Source organism: Aulostomus chinensis, chromosome 12 (genome assembly GCF_037954235.1).
Source record: "Aulostomus chinensis isolate RoL2024-O1b breed Wild chromosome 12, RoL_Achi_v1.0, whole genome shotgun sequence".
NCBI lineage: Eukaryota > Metazoa > Chordata > Actinopteri > Syngnathiformes > Aulostomidae > Aulostomus > Aulostomus chinensis.
Window position 1 is genome coordinate 12,341,075 of NC_141331.1, and position 21,656 is coordinate 12,362,730.

General features: G+C 43.1%; 1 protein-coding gene across 1 annotated transcript in view; it reads right to left on the reverse strand.

The window, feature by feature from the left end:
- maoa (monoamine oxidase a) overlaps nucleotides 1–17,628 on the reverse strand; it is a 30,010-nt gene extending 12,382 nt beyond the window's left edge. The window contains exons 1-3 of the mRNA XM_086220202.1: nucleotides 17,542–17,628; nucleotides 8,451–8,545; nucleotides 8,057–8,194 (exon numbers count right to left, since the gene is read on the reverse strand). Of these exons, the coding sequence (XP_086076328.1) occupies nucleotides 8,057–8,194; nucleotides 8,451–8,545; nucleotides 17,542–17,596 (288 nt within the window). The 5' untranslated portion in view covers nucleotides 17,597–17,628. The remainder of the gene's footprint in view (nucleotides 1–8,056; nucleotides 8,195–8,450; nucleotides 8,546–17,541) is intronic.
- Between the last annotated feature and the right edge of the window lie 4,028 nt (nucleotides 17,629–21,656).

The window sequence follows — 21,656 nt, forward strand, 5'->3', positions numbered from 1 at the left end:
CTTTGTGTCTGAGATGCCTTTTCTTGTGTTCCTACTGCTATTGTCAAACTAAGCAGGCTGGAAAAGCTATCAAAGCATTAGGTGGCATTCTTTTTCAGTTAAACTGTAATTTAATATTCGCCATTGTCAGAGGAGCTGAGTAAACACCCACTGTTAGACACTGAGGTTTGGTTGGCGGGCGACTGAAATTCACATGAACATTTAAAGCCAACCAACAAATCAGGTAATTTTTTTTCTTTTAGTTTTAAGTTGTGATGAAAAACCTCTTCTTAACATCTAAATGTTACATTTAACACTATCTCGACATGCAGGGAACGTGACAAACGCCTAAAACCATCTAGTCAACGTCACACACGTCACTTAAACATCGTTAGAAGCTGGTTGGTTTTACCATTTTCATTTTCTACTGAAATTTATCACCTGTTCCACTGTAGACTCAAAAGCCTTTCTGAAGCCTTTCCTTATGCGAAAATCAGATTGCAGCGTCAGGTCAGGTTAGCATGTGTTAGCAAGCTTCTTAGACAAACTATCATGTGATAAAGAGTGTTAGGAGTTGAGATGTCTTTACTCATGACCATAATTTTAAGCTTTTACCTCTTTGTTTTTGTCCAAAAGAAGGAATTTGTGAAATGAAAGTGTCAACATATGAAATCCATCTGATTGCCGTCACGTTAGCTTGCAGGTGCAGAGTGAAGAGCAAACCTCCCTCCTCATCAGGTAAGGAGATACACTTGCACCTGTGCATTAAAGCCTCCTTGCTAGCATGTCTGCCTGCCATACTGTGGTCGCAACCTCCAGTTGAGTGTGGGACACAGTGTGCTTGGTAAATGCAGGTCAGGTGATAATTTCTGTTAAAGGGTAGCGCAGCAAAGAGTTGGCGTTGATGAACATCCAGTTCTCTGGCCACAAAGTCAGTGTATTTTCCATTGAATTGACGCTTGAAAACATAAAAGTTATTCTGCGAAACAAACCACGTAAATCTGATAAGCATTGTTCAGCTTATTTCTGGCAAAAAAAAAAATCCAATGTAAAATTTCCATTTTCCTTTTAGTCGAGGGTTGAAGTTGGGCTGCAAAAATACATCGTCCATGCAGAACTCATTTTGCAACACGTGAAGCACATGGTTTCAACATGTGACCATCGAACACAGAATATCTAATGTTTTCCACATGTGGTAACCTGTTTCCTACATGCAATCATCACATGGCCACATGTAAAATGCATAGGAACACGTGAATTTTTCATAATGTGTCCAGTTCATGTGTGGTAAACAAAAAGTCCTCTCTATTTGACCACAGTTAAATGCCATGAAACTGACGCTGGCAGCAGGAAGTTTCCCTGCGAGATGTTCAACTGTGCAGATGTGGACTGGAAGTTCATGTCAGCGAGTGAACGTTGTCACATCATATTCATGCTCCTTCACACTAAACCGGAAACTGATGCATCTGAATGATCTGTAAACAACAACCCACATCTGGTGAGCTCTCTTGCCAATGCTCAGAAATGTCCATCGCCATGGAACAACAGGTCTGTCACCATGGCAACGCTGGTGAAGTGAATACAGAAGGAGGAGTGCAGGGGTGGGGGTGGGGCACGGCAGCATCTGTTTCCACAACAGAGAGCGGCGGGTCAGCGTTGGCTGCATGAAGACACAGGTAACAAGGGTCTGTGTGGCTCAGTGGAAGCTATTCAGTTTAGAAGACCAACGTATTTACCATTGTTCTACCTTCTACTTCTAATCGAGAAATTCATGTTCCCAAGTATGAAAATGAACAGGTCTTTGTACACAGGGCCAGTCCTATGCCAAATTTCCTCAAATGGCTCTCTGATCCTGATGCCAGTGTTACAGCAACCCTCTAAAGTTTGAAAATCTATGACGAATCAGTTGATCGTGCTTTAACTTGCACGAAAATGAAGCTCCAAGTGAAGTGTGCTTGAAGTCAGTCATTTGTTTTTTTCTCAAAAATTGTCCATCCATCCATCCATCCAACCATTTTCTACAGCTCATACTTTTTAGGGTTGCGGGGGGGCTGGAGCCTATCCAAGCAGCCTTCAGGCATAAGGCAGGGTTCACCCTGGACAGGTCACCAGTCCATCACAGAGCCAACACACAGAGACAGACAAACATTCACACTCACAGTCACACCTACGGTCAATTTAGAGTATCAATCAGCCTCGTCCCCTCTTGATGTCTTTGGACTGTGGGAGGAAGCTGGAGTACCAGAGAGAACCCACACAGGAACAGGGAGAACATGGAGACTCCACACAGAAAGATCCTGAGCCCGAGCCAAGGCTCGAACCCAGAACCTCCTTGCTGTGAGGCGACAGTGCTGACCACTGCACCACCGTGCCGCCTCAAAAATTGTCAAATGTAGTTCACCCCCATCCTTCTTCCTCACTCCATACCAAACTCTCGAATTAAAAAAACATTCAGGTAAATTTTTGATTGATCACATGTTCACGAAAGACAACATTGAATTTCCAGCAAAAAAATACATTCAAATTCATCCCAATCTTAAAATGTTTCTTAATTTAAAGCAGATCAGGACTAATCATTGTAAATCTCTATATGGGCTTGCAGAGGGTCAGCATCCAGTGATGGACACTTTGCTAGGTGTTTGCGTTGGTAAGTCAACATTTACACATGCAAAGAGCTACCATTGTACCGCACTTGCACAATCACCAGATATTTCTCAAATATGGACACCAGGCATGCTGCTGGAGGCACAATGGGACAGTCCCACACTCTTTCTCAATCTGCGATAACCAGGGAGAGTATTTAATAAAAAGACTCTTTCCCCATCTCTGATAGTGATGCCTCATTAATAAATCCAGTGCTGAGAGCTGCAGCTGTCGGTTAGACAGTGTAGGTTGCTGATAAGGGAAACCAGCGCTGGCCTTTTGGATTACAATCGGCCACAGAAAAGCTGATTAGCTACGCGGCTTGTTTGAAAGCTAGCCCTGATTACACAATGGCTTGGCACACATGCTGGTTTGCAAGGCTGTCCACTGAAGTAATGTGGACACAGTGAGAAAGGTTAGATGAAGGCAAATTACAGTCTCTTCTGGCTCGCTGTGTTTTATTCTGTAGCTCCCTGAGATTAGCTTAGCATGAGTCACCCACCATAAAATCTCTGTATTTTTCTTCCATTGACTCAGTTCAAACCTACTTTGCTCTGATTGGCCAACCTCTAGAAGCCTGATCATCAACCCGTCTGGGACCACTGCCTCCATAGGTCTTGGTCGGGTTCCCCGGTACAATACATAGTTATGGTAATCCGAATTCGACAACTGAAGCCAAACCCACCACACCAAGAGGGCAAGTCTCCAAGGAACCCATGATGATGCTCGGTTCTGGGTTGGCCAACAATAAGTCGTCATATTTTTTTGTTTGTTTTTTGCAGGGTCAATTGTCACACACGTGACAGCAGAAACAGAGTTCCTCTGTAGAGATGCATGAACACAAACACACACACATATATACTAAACACTGTCTGACACTGATATGGGTGAGCAGCTTTTGATGAGGCCCGCTGCCATGGAAACCACCAAGGAAGCTACGAGTGGCGAGTGCGAGCCTGTGTCTTTGAGTGGATCCCACGGAGATAGTAGCTAAGGAGACACACTCACATTTGAAGCTTATGTAATGCTTCACAGCAGAAAGGCCATCCGGTCAAGACTAAACCACAGATTTATTTCTGTAACTGCTGCCGTCTGTGCCAAATGTCATGCTGGTGACATTTCACAGCCCTGCTGAAGTAGGTCAGAGCACATCAGTGCTGAGGAGGCGGCGTTGGGACGGCCAGCACATGGATGAGCGTACCACCACGCTGCATCACCAGAGTCGATGTCTGTCATCCTTCTACTTCTGTCCAGTACCTCAAATTTCTACATTGAAATGTTCCTCAGAACACAACAGACTGAATTAATATCCAACCACAACTGTGTTGTATTGTGACTGAATTGTTAATCAGTGGATTCTTCACTCCAGTGTCATATACCAGTATCAGGTCCGTTTTTCTTACATCCCTTATGGACATACACTCATACATCAATTATTAAAGCCTGGCTTTTCCGTTTTTGGGTCAAGATGCCCAGAAAAAGGTTGCCATTTCATAAAAACTGTAGTTTTCGGACAATCAGATATTTATTGAAACAACTTTGACATTAGACTCAGAAGGAGAAAACCCTGGATATTAAGGATTCAGATCAAGGCTAAAGGATAAAATGATAGATCTGGGTCCTCTTCTTACACCAAAATGTAGGTGATAATTGGCCCCGGGGCTTGTGACTGAGTGGATAAACCCAGGACTTCTTGACCTCTTTGTGAATGAGTTCACATACGAGGGACGATGTCGAGGGACACATAAAAATCAATATTACAGGCTAAGAGTAACGCAGCTGCTGCAGCCAAGCAGGAAGGAGAGCTGGCAACAGTAAGAGACAGAGTGAATTAGTAAAATTATTCAGTCATTAAGATTGAATTTGATTTACTAAACGGGCATAATAGACTATGGTGAATCAACAAACATTAGTGTCATTCTTCAGCTGGGTTTTCATTCATAAACATGCCAGTTGAAAAGCAGTGGAGACACAAAGTCTGTGAGAGCCCACCTGATACTGGCGAATTATTCCCACCGTGAAACATCAGAGATAGACAGGGGTGCTCATAAGGAAAGGTCATGTGGTTTCACCCCCCCCCCCCAAGAAAACCCCCCAAAAAACAAAACAAAACAAAAAAACAAACCCCTGATCCTGACCTGACCTCTAATCATAGCTGTCAGCCTGCTCCGAGGCAGGTTGGGTCTTACTGCGTTGATATACAGTTCTCCACCGTCGTCGTACAGAAGAGCCCAGGCTGACCCTGCAGTGACCTCACTAACCCTCTAATCCTGCTGCGGTTCAGATAAGTCATCATACACTTAGCTGCTTGAATCTCATGTGATTTGTTTTATTGGCATTACTATGTGCATGAATGTAACTTCTTGTTGTAAAGGTAAATCATTACGTACGATAAAAACGTTATTGTAGCAGAAGTAGTAAATGTAGTTATAGTGAATCTGGGCCGACAATAATAATGATAACACACAGAGGCCTCATTGTTCTGTTTGATGGTCGACTTCACCTGGTTCTCTTTCCTCCTGGTCAGTTTTACTGAACTCAGATATCTGGGAATGAAAAACAGAGCAACTTATATTGATGTCATCGTTCAGCCTGTTGATTACCAGCACTGGAAGACACCGTCAGTGTTTAAATGTGACGGTGCTGTGTTCGCAGTAGTACTTGTAGTTGTAACGTATTCACGGCTACTTTCAGGGGAAGGAACAAGTCAATTTACCACGAACATGTTATGACAAATAGTGTTGTTTTTGGCAGCCTGTTTTAATTTTAGTCTTAGTCTAGTTTTAGCCACTGTCATACTCTTTTTAGTCCCGTCTAACTTTAGTCGACTGCAAGTCTGAGCATTTTAGTCTAGTTTTAGTCAGCGAAAACTGATGACATTTTAGACTAGTGTTAGTCGATGAAAATTGTATTTTAGTCTCTTTTTAGTAATTCAATTCTATTTCACTCAGTCAACATAGTATCATTATTTAAAAGAATACAGAAAAACCAACATTTTCTTTCAGCCAAACCCATTTCACAATTCAAACCAGGTTATCTTATTAACTGACTTAAGAACACATCCATTCCAGACACTGATATGAATTTAAAACCTTTATTGATGTCGTTTACGCCAGATTCTAACTTCACTGGCACTGGCAGTTGCATTTGTCTTCAAAATAATGCGCGGGGCTTGAGGAAGTGATGTCGCGTACATCGCAGTGCATTTGGTCTCGTCTAGTTTTGGTCAACGAAAATGCAGAGACATTTTAGGATAGTTTTTATTTCATAAACCACTTTTAGTCTCGTTTTTATTCGTCATCAACAATCCCGCATTATACATTTAGTCACGTCACCCTCAGATGACCAGCATTAATGTTGCGTCTGATCTCATCTCTATCATGTGATAAACATTCGTTGAAGAAAATACTTAGACATACTTTTCGTTGACAAAAGCAACACAACCTAAAAACGCAGCTTTTCAGATTAGGAACGCCAGTCATGACTTCAGGTCCAAGGGAGATTCACACACAGTTCAATGTGTCTGTCAGATGTTGAAATACGAGCAAACACGGCGTGTTGGACCAAACCATTGAGCTCCTGTTGTCGGCCAGCGTAGCACCCTGCTGGATCTTACGACATTCATGTTGAGCAAAGTTTAGTTTTGTTTGTTTTTTCATTGTTGGAAATAACAACATAACATCTGATCTGTAGGGAGCAATTATTATTATAATACTTTTTATTATATTACCTTGTTGAAATGTGATCTGAGCATAAGTCAGTAAGAGTTTACGCAGCATTTTGTGTCACGTACAGTCAAACTGCTTTTACTGTTTATATCCAAGCTTCCAGCAAGTTTTATAAACTTGAGATTGAGCTTGGATTTTTGCATAATTAATGAGAAATCTCACACACACGCACACACACACACACACACACACACACACACACACACACACACACACACACACACACAAATACCACTGGAAGGGGTTTCAGGTCAAATCTATTCCAACTCCTTAACAGCTTCTATTATTCATTCTAATATGTCCAAAAAATCTACTTACTGTTGAAAATCTGTAGTTGTTTTATTAGCAGAACAACCATTATAGTATGAAGCTACATTGGATCTTATTGGGTGGAAAAGTTTTTCCAAGTGATGGGGTGTTAGGAGTAGTGGATGAATAAAAAAAGAAAAAAGGAAAATATCTGCTTTGGTAAAAAAAGTGCGAATGTGTGAATTTACACCCACAGACAGGACTGAAGCACGAAGTCCATCTATGAAGTTATGATTCAACTCAAACACAAGCAGCGTCAAGATAAGCTCTACACACACACACACACACACACACACACACACACACACACACACACACACACACACTTGTATTTCTATCTGTATGGAGGATACGTAGACCCTTATCCTAACCTTAACCATCACATCTAAATGCCTAAACCTTGCCCAGTTCTAACCCAGACCCCTAAACCAAGTCTTGACCTTCAGTCACCCCTATCAAGTTGTGAAGACCGAGCAAAACACCCTCGCTAATCACAATGTCCTCACAGCGTGGTGCTTTGTCAAGGGTTGGTTCAGACAAGGACAGGAACACATGCACAACCTAACTCTAACGTCAGTGAGACAAGGCTTTTGTCCCAAATTCCGCACGCTGTCCCCAGTAGTTTGGTCTTAAGTCTGGGCTCTGTCCCTGACAGCGGCTCAAGTCCCCCCCCCCCCCCCCCACACACACACACAAACACATAGACACAGGAAGCTGCCAGGAGCACTAGGTGGACCAGTGATTTACTGCGAGGGTAGTTCTGCCAGGGAATATGGCAGCAATGGCAAATTAAATCAGGTAGGGGAACACAACTGTGTTAAGAGCAGCAGTGCGCCCACACTAATGGGATATAGAGGAAAAGACTACCAAAAACAAAGAAAGATGGCTTTTTCTTCTTCCCTTCTTTGTTTGCATTTGCTATCCTTTCAACCACTCAGAGAAAAGACAAATTGCATTACAAGATATCCCCCAGGCAATGATTAGCATCTCCAGCCGCTAATGCTGGAGAGAAGAGGGCTGGCTGGTTGCTTGCAGACATGTAGGAAGTCACAGGAAGGACACAAAACTGAAGAGTTTTATCTGGCCAGCATAAGACAGAAGATGCTGTTTGTACATGGATGAGTGTTGTTACGTTAAAATCAACCGTGTTTGTTCATCTTGTGAGGTGAGACGGATTAAGAAGGCAAAGTCGTTGTACCACCTCAATGTTTCCATCACATCCATGTTGTAATTCAGCCCACAGAGTTGATGCATTCGGATCGGAGACACATTTGTTCATCAAAAAAATCCCATCAACGTGCTGTCACTGTTCCCTGACTAATAATGGATAACGAGTTGGGCTCAGGATGTTGTGTGCTTCCTGGGGGATTTACAGTTTGGGTCAACCATGCACTCACATTGACGTAATGCACCAGGTTCTCCTGCTCGTTGACTTTGTAGGTCTTCACGCCGTACTCTCTGGCCAATCGGAGTATACGATTCTGGGTCGGACCGATGTAAGCTCCGCCCAAGTCAACCCACTTGGTCTCTTTATTCTGAAATTAGAAATAAAAACATGAGTAGGATTCCCCTAAAAGTAAATACTGAGATAGAACTCTTCTACACAAAATATTGTATTGGCATGACTATAGAGCAAACATTTAGGCAAAATGCCACAGCAGAAAATAAAGCACCAAAATGAGGACTAGCTAGCTAACTAACTAACTAACTTAGTCAAGTATTAAACCTCCCTTTTCAAGGTTGTTTTATTGTTTTGCCAATACCAGCATCTCTGCTGGCTCTTTGTCTTACCCGCACAGTGAAGGTACGGCCCCCCACTCTGTCTCGGGCCTCCAGCACGACAGGGCTCACTCCGCTGGCTTTCAGCAGCTTGGCAGCGCTCAACCCTGCAGAGAAAGCACAGACACGCTCAACATAAAAGACAGTTCCTGCACTGAATATATAAACAAGGTGACACTTTCACTGCAGGCGCAGGATTGTGACATGATGCTGAATGTGTGCCTTTTTTTTTTCCTTATAAGACAAGATGCACACAAATGTGGAGCATCTCTGTCAACCATTACGACGGATTCCCCGATCAAGAGCCTGTCATGCAGTATTTCAGAGGCTTAAAAAATTCCCCAGCACGAATGGGTGTAGAAAGATGTTTGGGGATTAAAAAAAGAAGAAAAGCTACCGGAAATCTATTTGATGGAACACTGGTTGTTCTACAGTGTAACTGGGTATGAATTGGGTGCATTTATCTCCATAAAACTTTACTCATAATCAGGTCTCTTGGACAGGGATTAAAGGAGGGATTAACGGACTAATATTTGCCTTTCAAACAAGTTGAACATTAGCTGGGGGACTGAGAGAGCTGTGGGAACCAAGGAGAGCCGGGGGGGGGGGGGTGGAGGGAGTCTTTGTAGGCAGAGGAGGAAGAAAAGACGAACAACAACCGTCCGATCATCTGAGGAGAAAAGAGAGGGTGGAGCTAAAGAGTCTAGCTTTAACATACAGTGACATACTAACTGTTTGACCGACTCCACAATCAATGGCAGCAGCAGCTTTACACACGCTGACCTCAGGCGGTCCCTGTCACAACTTTAACTCAACAAGATGTCACATAATGTGCAGGGGCATTCAAGAGACTGCAGAGCCACACTGCACTGTTCCAGGAAGGAAAAATTCCTGCTGTTCTACATTTCCCTCGATGTTACATGGGACATTTAACTTCTGTCTGGCTGAAATATCGCATTAGTTGTGCTATGGGGAAGTATTTTTGAAAACAGAGCGGCTACATCCATCCAAAACTGACCCAATACCTCAACTCAAGCTATAAATCAGTGCAGTCTTTAGCTGCAGTCACCTCCCACCTCCAAGTCGAGCAAAGTTTGGGTAATAAGAAAACCCACAACAGAGCATTAAAAATACACTGAAATTTGTGGATGTCCATAAACTTTTGAAAACGCAGAGTTCTGGCGTGATGCAACAGCAGAAGAAGAATGAAAAAGACATCTGACTGCAGCTACCCTCTCAATCTTCACCCACATCTGAACAAATGTTTTCCCGGCCTTCGGCCTAAATTCCCTCCCTGTCTCCCCCTGACTCTCTCCCTCCAAATCCCCCAGATCCAAGTTGAGGATGGGGAGGTTTACACAAGCTTAAACACGGTTTGTCTTGTAAACCTGCGTCAGCTGCTCCTGCGTATACAAAGACACTCACCCTGCCGGGCTTTGGAGAAAGCATTAGCCTTGAGCAGACCAAATTCTCCCATTAAATTGATGCTATTACCTGCTCTAAAGGTCAGTCTCTGTCTGTGAAAACAAAGAGCATCTGTCCGCAGAGCCTGTTTGTGCCCTCAGCCATCGCTGCAAACACTGGCCTCCTGTTGGGATGCTGCTTTGATAAGAAAGCTTTGTGTGGGTCAATTGCAGCATTAATAATGTGATTTTTATGAAGTAAGAAACAGGGCTGAACGTGACTGGGAAATCAACAGAAAACTATCTCGGCTTGGAAGTTTTCAGAAGAAACTGAAATAAAGAGAATGGTATGTGACTAACCTGAAAAATAAAAAATGTGTCACAACTGGATGATCTCATGTAATTCTTCAGAGATTTCTCCCAAAAAAATGAAACAGAGGTTAATTACAGTTTTTTTTCTTATGCTGCCTGAATGTGTAGATACGGTACGTTTTTTTTGGGGTTTGTTTTTTTTAATGGCACAAGTTCTTCAGACAGATTTAAACATCTGTAGTCCTGGTTGTTTCCTTTGCTGCAACATCAATCCAAGTGCATACCACGCTGCCAACAGCCAGCAATGTGAGAAACTCCAGAAGTGCTAGAGACCCTGTAGAACTGGAGTTCTACAAATAACCTGCAGTTGTTTTATTTCTACCCAAACCAAGGAGAGGGAGCCTCAGAGCCGCTCCTCCGGGATTTCCTCTGCTGGTAGCAGCTTAATGCAGTGATATAAACACTTGATAATTATCAAACAGATGCAAAGCCCTTGAAATGTACCTTTTAAGAATGCAAACAAATGGCGGAAATGTTCAATTTGGTCCAAACCAAACCTTCACTGTATAGGTGTGACTTCATCTGAGGGGGCGGGTCATGAGATGATACTTCTGTCAATCACTAACATTTTCTCCTTGGATAAAAGCCTAAATGTAATTCTATCTTCTAAAAAACAAAATACTCTCTGGTTCTGACCGATGCTACGGCGGCATGTACGCTAACCTCTTCAGGAGCCGCCTTTGAAGCAACAGTCACAACTAAACCACAGACACATGGTACTACTAGCTTAGCACCAGGACTTTTCTAATGGTAAAGATACGTCAAAACTCAAAATACTTACTGTTAGATCTCAAGCCATAGACAAATATTTAAAGAATGAACCACAGACCATTTTATTTTATTTTAGGCATTTAACAAAGATCCATTTGTGACTTGTCAGGGGAACCAGATCATTTCTGGGTTTTAGCACTGATTCCTGTCACCAGGCGGTCTGAACACACCCACAGTAAAACACCCTTCAGCTTCTTCGTGTTTGATAGTAGCATTAGATGTGAGATGCCTCCACCTCTCTGCTGCTAGTTTGACTGTTTCCGTGTGTCTCTCCCACCACGGCGTCTCTCCATCAACAGCACCTGAGGCACCGCTCGCCCTAATTGTTCAGCCTCCCTGAGATAAAACCAACATGGTGAATAATTTCACTTAATAATCAGAATTCTAAGAAATCTTGTGATATGTCTTTGACTGGATGGACCTGGACAAAATCTTGCTTGTATGCACACACACGCACACCCCCCCCCCCCCCCCACACACACACATATCCACTGAGTAGATCTGTCTATCTTCCTATCACTGACACGCTCCTGCTCTTGACTTTAGGCGACCTCCCCCCTTAAAATGGAACGCTGAACGATAACAAAAAAAACCAAAACAGCCATTTAATGCTATGGCGTCAAGCATTTAGGCACAAGAAAGCACATCAGACCCCACAAATATATCTAAACAAGGCCTCACACACACACACACACACACACACACACACACACACACACACACACACACACACACACACACACAGACTCCTTTCACCCACTGCACTTTGTGCTGGAAAAGTAATAGGGACGGGCAGTTTCCTTGACAACAGTAATTGTTAAGATAGAGCCACTTGGCAGGAACAAACTGTATTTGTATAGGTGTGTGTGTGTGTGTGTGTGTGTGTGTGCCTGTGTGTATTAGAAATCCCCCTGTCTCCAACTGTTCTGTGTGCTGAATCTCTGCCATCGTTGGTTCTCACCCACTGACAACCCCCCCCCCCCCCGACTCCAATCAGACACATATCACACAAACACATCCAGGAAGCAGTGGAGTTCAAAACAGGAACTAAACTTGGAGCTGATGCTTCAATTCCAGCAGAATAGGGAAGCGGGGAGATTAAATCCTCGGGGACGTTCTTCCAAGACCCCTTGTGTTGTGTTTCTAGCGTGTCTGAGGTCAGATGTTTGTACTGGACGTAAAGAAAAGCAAACAGAACTGAGAGTAATGCTGAACTACCACCAAATACCTACATTCCATTCTGCCCTTTTGTGATGATCTTATCTGCTTTTCCTCTACATTTAATTGTTTTCTACTATTGGCACAAGTAATAATGTTTTTTTTTGTTTTTTTTAAACCCTGAAAAATAACGATACAACAACCCTAAACTAAAGTTTTGTCAATGGATGGAACACAGCCAACTCTCACAGAAACCGAGTGAACAAACACTGAGCAGCTGCTGTGTACAGAATCATCGTCTGGCTGACAAAAAGTACAAAAAGAAGGAAAAAATTGCGCTCAGGCGCAGTGGAGGAGTACTGAGGTATCTGAGGTACCTACTGCAGCCAAGGCTAGGTGGGCTAACGCTAGGTGCAACAGCCCAGACGAGGAGAGTGAAATTGTGAATAAGAGAAGACAAGAAAAAACAACAACTATTGATTCCAAAGGAAAGTCTGATCAAGAGGTGAGAGGATCAATATTTATTTCAAAATAATAAAGTTCTTTCCTATCTTATATTATCTCATTGTACCTTACGAATCTGTCTTTATTCCTATGCGCCGCCGTTGCACCTAGCACAGATTTGTTCACTCGACCAAACCTATCGAGTGAATTTGAAGCAAAAAAACTGCCCATCGTTGTCGTTTTAAGACGTCTGACCGTTTCCTGTTTCAGTTTCAGCTGCTGCTCAATCGCTCAATCTGCTCTAACCCGCCACCTCTGGTTTTCAACATTTTTTCATGTTTTCTTCAATGTTTCCTTGTTGCAATACTCATGAGCAGACTTCCTCTTTTTGCTTTTCTTGGCTCACTCAAATCTAAGCTTCCTCATTCATCTGAGTGTCCACCATCATGACAACCCCCCCCCCCATATATTATACAATATAATATTATAATATAATATCATAAATGTGCGGACATTTCAAATGTTCTTCTTTTTCCTGGAATATAAGAAAAACAAACCGATAGTGGCTTAGTGATGACAGCGCCACTTGAATCAGGCCTCTGAAGGCTCCGTATCGATCCAGAGAGAGACACATTGACAAGATATGCAACCGTCTCATCTTCCCGGCATGGATACACCAATTGGCTTTACATTCCGGTCACGTGAAGGTACTTTGAGTGTTGTCAAGGAGCCGGCATGTTCATAAGGGAGGTCGCAGGTGCGAGCCTCGCTTCCCATGTCGAAGTATCCTTGAGCAAGATACTGGACCTGCAATTACTCCAGACTGGCGACCGGGGTGAACCCCGCCTCTCACCCAGTGTACACTGATATCACTCTTACAATGGTCGCGCAATCACTTAGCAACAGTAAGGGCACCTGCCTGAAATCCCACCATTAAAATATCACAAAGACTTTTCTAGCTGAGCAAATATTCTCACTGTCGTGTCAGTGTCGTTACTTGATGTGAGGAAAAACATTAGCCTTTACCAACCCTAACCCCAACACAGAGCAAACACACCAAGGTGACTTCCAGATACACAGGAGCTGCAAAAATAACCTTAGACGAGGAAACTTGCGAGCAGTCAGGTGATGTCAGACTGGTTTATGTTTACCCAGCCGTTATGGTACCCAAGTAATCTGGTGGTTATGGCTGCGCATCTTTATGCCTCTAAGATGGAAGAGCGTTTGAAACATTCTTGGATATCCGTCAGCTTGTTTTCTTACTTTTTTTCTTTCTTTTTTTTAATTTCCGTGACCGAGCCTGCATCAACAGTCTGCAAGAAGATGATGTAACCAACATGGCCAACCCAGATAGCATAGTAGTGCTAGCACCGGCACAAGCGGTTGGGCTTTGGTTTTGCAGGACAACGGGCCGAAGCACAAAAAGATATTGTGTCTGTGCAACTTCATGTTTGGATCAATAAAATCATACACAGAGTTTAGATAAATAAGTTCCATAATTTTCTAATCACATACATGACATTGTTCCCACACCAATGGGGGAAAAGTTATAACGACGTCAAAGAAAAGCTTTTAATCTGACCATTTCTGCTATGTTTTAAAGGATGGGAATCAACAGTCAGTCAATATCCATAATGTTCCTGTTACGGCTACAGAATTGACCAAAGTGAACTGCAGTAGATCCTGTAGCTTGGCTGGTTGTGCGTCAAAATAACATTTCTATTACGGTGTGTATCATCGTCTCCAGAAAACATCTCGGTCTAAAAAAATCCCCCCAAAATGATCACGTTATTGCAGCAACGGGGTTTTTTTCAATGAAAAGGAGAATAATGACATTAAAAACTAACATAACACCTGTAATGTGGCAAAATAAGTCAAAACAATACATTTATATATAAATCCAGAACACGTCATTTCTAGATCCTATCATGCTAAATGTTCTCGAAGAGAAAATCTTTTAACTGCAACATTCAGAGGATGTTTCTGGAGACTTTAATGTTGCTTGAGGGTTTCTTTAGTGGTTTTAGAGAATCCTTTTCTGTATTGTAAGGGGGGAAAAAAAATTCTGGGGTCAAATTAAAAATTTCCTGCCTGAAAACACGACCACAACATTACGCAAGATATTTTTGTGCTAAAAAAAAATCAAAAATGGAGCTTTAAATCTGTCGTTTCTAGAAGGTGACCTCTACTTTTACGGTCATTTCAGATTTGGAATGTAAACCAGAATATGAGCCTGCAAGTTCTTCCGTTATCTGTTTCATTTTGCGGGGGGGGGGGGGGGGGGAATGCACCGTGTTGTAACATTTCGAGTCAACTCAGGACACCGACCCCGACAGCATGTTTCAACACTGGTATCTCCACTCTCGCGGCCACCTTCCCCATTTACTCCCCACTAAAAACCCTCGTTTCCTCTTCTCCAGCTCTCAGACAAATGTCCCTCTTTCTGTCTGCCAGAACAGGAGGAAGTGGTTCCCTCCTTTGCTTCCCCGTTATATCTATTTTCCTGTTTCTCCTCCCCCTTCCTCCTCCTCCTCTTTGCTCTTCCTTGGCATCCTCTCTGCTGCTGCTGCTGGTTGATAACAGGCTGTCACAAGTGTTTAATGTTTTCTCATAAAGTGCCGGCTGCCCCTCGCGGGCTGCAGTCTTGCTGCTTGCTTGCTCCCTCGCTTGCTAGCAGGCAGGAAAATTAAATTAACGGGCAAAAGGAGAGGCGCACATGTCGGGGTGATAGAGATGCAGAAAAGAGCAGCTCTTTGATTGGACAGTGATTGTTATATGTGGAGCTTGTTGTGAGCCGGTAAAGGGCAGCAGAAGAAACAAATGGTGTAATTACGAGACCTTGATGTGACACAAGGGAAGACTGGCGGGTGGCTGTGTGCTATTTTTATGAAATTAGCTTGTTTCACTAGGATTTGTTTTGCCTGCTTGACTGGTATTCGTACTGACACTGACCTAAATTGTTCACAGTATGACAGACAGACAGATGTGCAGGCAGGCGAGCAGTCGATGGAACTGTCAGTGGAACGGAAAGAGGACAGCGGTCGGGCAGAGGGGAAAAGAGCGGGCAGCCACATCTTGACAGGCGTTTCAGTCCCTTGGCTGAATCTAAAAGCCTGACCGCTTGGCTGTCAAGGAGCTGCAGCGCTTTTAATGGTGCGTATAAGCAGCAACACACATCCCGGCGAGGAAAAACAATTTAGCAAAGTCTCAGTCAAAAATGCAGTTCTTTAGTAGTTCCTACAAGTTGGGTTTGTTCCCAAACTTTTATACAGAAACATCCGTAACGGTTGATAAATAACATTAACAAACCAGTATAAATAGCCCCGTAAATGACATTTGTACCAAGCAACAAGTCTCAATTAATGAATCCATGACGCATTTTAGAATCACACGTCTGAGAGGAAGCAAGCGAGACCGAGGCGCTGTCAAAGGTGGTTTTACACTCTTCAGAATACCACGCAGACGACTACTTACAACGACACTGTAATGTTGTGATTTAACCTCGGCTACGAGACACACATCAAATATACCTGCAAGCTGAACATTGATTTGTTAAAATTTGCAGCACTGAACTGAAAAGTTTGGACTGTTTTTTAAACAAAAAAAAGTGGGTATAAAATAAGAATTTCAGGTGTTGGCACCAGTAGGGGAGAACAGGGTCAGATGAACCAAAACTAATTCTACTTGTGACAGCTTCAAAGCAATCACCACACAACCCCCCCCCCCCAAAAAAAACAATTTTGATGTATCAAACACATGATTGAGCTTTTTGTTTTTACTCTTTTGAACCCTAAAAAAGTCAAAACCTCCCTCCTTTCAGTAAAACCATGTTTGTGTCCACATGATTTGCATATTCGGTCCAATTTAAACTTAAAACTCGTCTTTGTAATTTACCAACAGTAAGCACAAACACAAAGACGAGTTTGAGCTCCCGACAGTTTCACGCGGCAGCTCAGGTCACGCTACATGTATGACACAAATGACATGTAATAAATAATATATAAAGAATACACGCGTGTGCACGGTTCAGAACTTTAGAAACGTGATGAGTTTAACTCAGGACTATACCATCGCTTAGCGCTCTCGCTATGTACTTGTTTTAATTTAAGGTCATGCGGCTACTTTTGTTTACTGGTTACCTAGATACAGAGGCTGGCTCACTTTACCCAGTTCTCCCCCACTGATGCCGGTAGAAATAAACAACCACAACAAAGAGTTTAGGAGGGAAGCATGGAGGACAAATAGACCAACAAAATAAAGCACAACATGGGAACATCTTAAAAAAAAAAAAAAAGCCGAGGAGCTTCTAGCATCCTGAGCAGGACCGGAGGTGACATGCTAGGCGTTATTAGCATGTAGCAATCTATAGAATTCATGAGTGAAGGAAGGAGAAACACCACCGTCCATCAGTGTATGAGGTGAAGAAAGTGAACACACGCAAGTGGACTCCTCCTCAGCACCAGCCGTGTCTCCACCTGGCTGACGGAGGCGTTTAGTTGGGGAATGTGACAAATAAAACAAGCACGGCGGTACATGAGCCTATCCCGATGTATAAGACAGCCCTCCTCCTCCTCCTCTCCCTCTTATGTAATAGAAAGTATGCAGGATGATTAGCCGCTGTTGTTGAGGCGAGACAGCGGTGGGAGAAGGAGGAGGACTAACAGGCTCTTCAGCTGCTCTTTCCGGGCATCCAGGAGGATCAGAGTCCCCTGTCTCAGCTGGCAGCAGAGCAAGACCTGAATCAGCGGTTCTACCACTTCCAGGCAAAAGACAGGCGACCTACAGCTTTTACGCAACAGTTGTCTAACCCCCCCCCCCCCCCCCCCCCCTCACACACACACATACACACTCATACAAACACACACCACTACCACCACCACCACCACCAACGCGCATCATTCGGCGGACAAATCTACTGCTGAGGACAAAGGTAAAGTTTACCGCTGACTACCTACCGGAGATGCCTCCGCCGACCACTATCACGTCGTAGGTGTTGCTGGGTGCCGTCATGGTGCTCTCTGCTCGCTCTCCGCCGCCGAACGCAGGGCGCACCGAGGCGCATCTGTATTAAAAGCGTCGGGCAGGCCCACGCCCTCAGGCTCCGCCCACCCGTCAGTCCACCACCACCACCGCTGCCTGGTAGTCTGGCACCGGTCCACACCTGCACCGATATCTCATCTTTACACACGAGGACTTCGCTCACACGTTCAGGTCGAAGGTCAGTTCTCAGCTACAAAACCGCACGAGGGCTTACAGTACTACTGATCGCTATCATCCAGTCCACTTAATTTAATTAATTTGTATGAAATGTTGAAGTTTTTTGTTTGTTTGTTTTTGTTCTTAAAGCTTGTTGACCAGAAAACAAAACAGAACAAAAACTTGTACGATGCACGTGGGGCCGGGGGGGGGGGGGGGGGGGGGGTGGGGGGGGCGAATGAAAAGAAGCGATAAAAACTTCAAATTCCATTTATCCGAGTTCCTGCGTGCGTTCACACTCAGCTGACATTTCTTGTGACGCTTTTGCGAGGTGACATCTAAATATGAGTGCTCATCACAGGCGTGTCAGCAGTTCTAGACAAGATTTTTTTTAAAAGAAAGAAAAGAAAACTTGAATACTTTTGAAAAACGCGATGCTTTTAAGTGATATACTCTATGGAAATAGTGATATACAAATATAAGTATTATACTTATTACATCCATAATACTTCCTAGAATACCTGTTGCTTCATAGTAATGCGGTCACATTATAATCAAATCCTTGGATAAACCGTAATCTGAAAAATTAATGTATGAAAAAGCAAAGTTTTATTGTATATTATTGTTATTAGTATTATTATTGTAATTACTATGTTATTATTACTGTTGCAATTATTTACAGTTTTGCGCATTTCTTTTTCTATATTATTTGTGTGCGTACTTTTTTCTTTTTTGCCTCTTTTTTTCCATGTATTACTCTTTAAATGGCTCTTTATTTACAGTTTTTGGGATATTGCTAAATTAAGTATTTGTGAATGAATAAAACGAAATTAAAAATCATGCCCTCTTGCCTTTCTGGACAACACAACAACTAAAGCCTCGTGTCTACGCGTTAGACGTCTGTTCAGTTGGATGCTCGACTTTCTGCCGCCCTCTAGCGGCTGCTCAAGGAGTTACACGACGGACAGGCGCTGGTCTTTGCACATGGTATGACTGATGTCTGATTACGAGCCGTTCATGGTGCTAACAGGGTTTAAAAAGACAAGCGTTGGATGTGGATATTCTTTCATTATTGCCAGACATTTTTCCAATTTGATGTTCAACCAAACGAAAATCAGAATCAGAGAATCAGAATGCCTTTATTGTCACTGTATGCAGGTACGATGAGATTAAAACCATCACCAATAACGGGGCAAGAGACAGAGTAGAAAAATACCAGAAATGTATATAATATGAACGTATAGACATCGATGTGAGGTGCAAGGATATCAAGTAATAATGAACCAAACACACGGAAACAAGAAGCCAAACCTATGACCCCAGATTTAGCTTGTATTTAGCTCCCTTCATCAAAGAATATTTCTGCTTTACCGGCTCGGTTTGTTACCCTGAGCAGTTTGGTTTCCTTCGGTTCGCGCCACTCGATCTGAATTATGGATGTAATCATTCACTCCAGCTCAATTGATACTAAATTAAACCCCCTCGTGTGTTGAACTGCATTTAACGCTAATCCTCGTTTGAGGTAATTTACGGAGTAAAATACTGAACTAACTTGATGCACATCCCATTTCCAGGGACTGCACTGAAGAAGAAGAAGTGGAGTGTAACTAGAGGCCTGCAGCTGTAATGTGTTGTTCAGTATGAGAGTAAATCCTGCTGCGGCTCAGTGTTTGTTCCACGTAGACCTGGAGTCGGATTGTGTGCTAAACACCGCAGTAAAACTACCACCATGGTAAGAGTTCAAGGTACACAGCCGAGGAAAAGTCCCAGCGAGCAAGGGCACATCAGATATCAGAGTGAATGCACGAAGAAACTGTAAAGCGCAGCAAGGGTTCATCGCTGAGGTATTCACAGGAGGTTCTCAGCTTTTTATTTCCTATGTTTGTTTTTGTTTTTTTTAGTGATTATGAGTTGAGATTAAAGGTTATCCTGATGTATTTGTGGAAAACACTTTTTTTGGGGGGGGGGGGGGGGACCAAAAGGAAGGAAGGAAGCAGTGCATGTGGTTAAAACTGCGCAAGTGAGAGAAAAAGAAGGAAAAGCCCACCTTTAACATGAATTAAGCTCAGTTAACCGAGTCACCAGCATTGACTAGCAGTTGATTGGGAGGTAACTAGTGTGTTGTCTAACAGTTTGTTCATGTTGAGACTGGAATGATTGGTAACATTACTCAACAGTGCACAGCCATCATTAACATTAGTTATCACAGAGACTAACGTTAACCACCGGTAAATTATTTCTTGTTGATGGGGGAAATATTTTTGCATAACTTCACATTTCTAAAGTATGATCGTTAGTTGATACGATAGTAAGCAGAATAAACCAGCGGTTAATTATCAGTGAACTGCTTTGCTTTTGCGCATTTAATGACATTTTCACGCCAACAGAGGCGTTCATTCATTCTATCCTCAGTCTGTGGATATCATGAACATCGACTGCATTAACTAACAGTTAGCTGACACGGTTCTAAGCCTGAAGCGACCCCATGAACCGAGTGAATCAACATTAAAGCGAGACATTCCAGGACAACACATGCTCGTCAGCCGCTCGGGGCTGAAAGGATTTCCCAGCTGCAGCTTAAGGATGTGATAGATTAGGAAGTGAGCAGATCTAACGTGTGGGATTAGGTCAAACCTGTGCACGTACTGTCACACGCTATATCAGCTATTATCGCGTACGAATTTGGTTTCAATTGCATGTCACATCTTTTTACTTTTCTTCTTTGGTGAGATTTTGGTTTGGCGTCATGATTACGTATCGGCCTCATCGGGAACATTTCAACAAGCTTCTTATTTACTTGGTGTATAATTTAGTAAATTAGATTTGGCGCAGATGTGGAACAAAGGCAGAGATCAAGATAACCGTGTGTGTGTGTGTGTGTGTGGGGGGGGGTGGACATTTTTTTTGTCATTAGGAATTAATCCCTGGATTAATTAAAAACGTGGTATTTACATTATATGCAGTTAAATATCATGAGCCTTCATAAACATTTCATATCATCTCTTGTTCAAACCCAGAAGGGGGGGGGGGCAGGTGCACCGCACAAAGAGACTATGCCACCCTCTGAGAGAGGGAGGCTGGTAGACGTCGCCATGACAATGTGTGTGGGAGGTGAAGTTATAGAGGAGCTGCAGAGTCACACAGCAACACGATGTCTGTCTGTGGTTTTGTCCAAAAGGCGTCAGAGTGAAACTCAGCGGGAAACAAAAGAGCGTTTCCATAAATTCATCTGCTACTTCATCAGCTTTTTCAGTGAATTCTGTGTGTGTGTGTTTGCAGCAGCAGTCAGCAGAGGGCACCAGTACCCTGAAATAATTTCAGTCTCCTTCCAGGGCCAACACATAGAGACAGACAACCATTCACACTCACAGTCACACCTACGTTCAATTTAGAGTATCAATCAGCCTCGTCCCCTCTTGATGTCTTTGGACTGTGGGAGGAAGCTGGAGTACCAGAGAGAACCCACGCAGGTACAGAGAGAACATGCAGACTCCACACAGAAAGATCCTGTGCTGGAGCCGGGACTCGAACCTGGAACCTTCTCGCTGTGAGGCGACAGTGCTGACCACTGCACCACCGTGCCGCCCATCTCTTCTATCTACCCTTGACAGATAAATGACCTTGTTCATTTTGTTTCGCAACTAATAAAGAATGTAAATGTTATTTCTACGGTAATAAAACACTATATTTGCCGTATTTGTGCCTGTGGAAACTAGTTGGGAAAAAAATGACACAGTCAGTATTTTTAAAAAAGCAAAAATGTGGAGAGATTTTCTCACCATTTGTCACTGACTTCTCATCATGAATTCATTTTATTCTTTGACATTCATAATTATAATTACTGTGTTAGTACATTGTATAATTTACGCCTGTA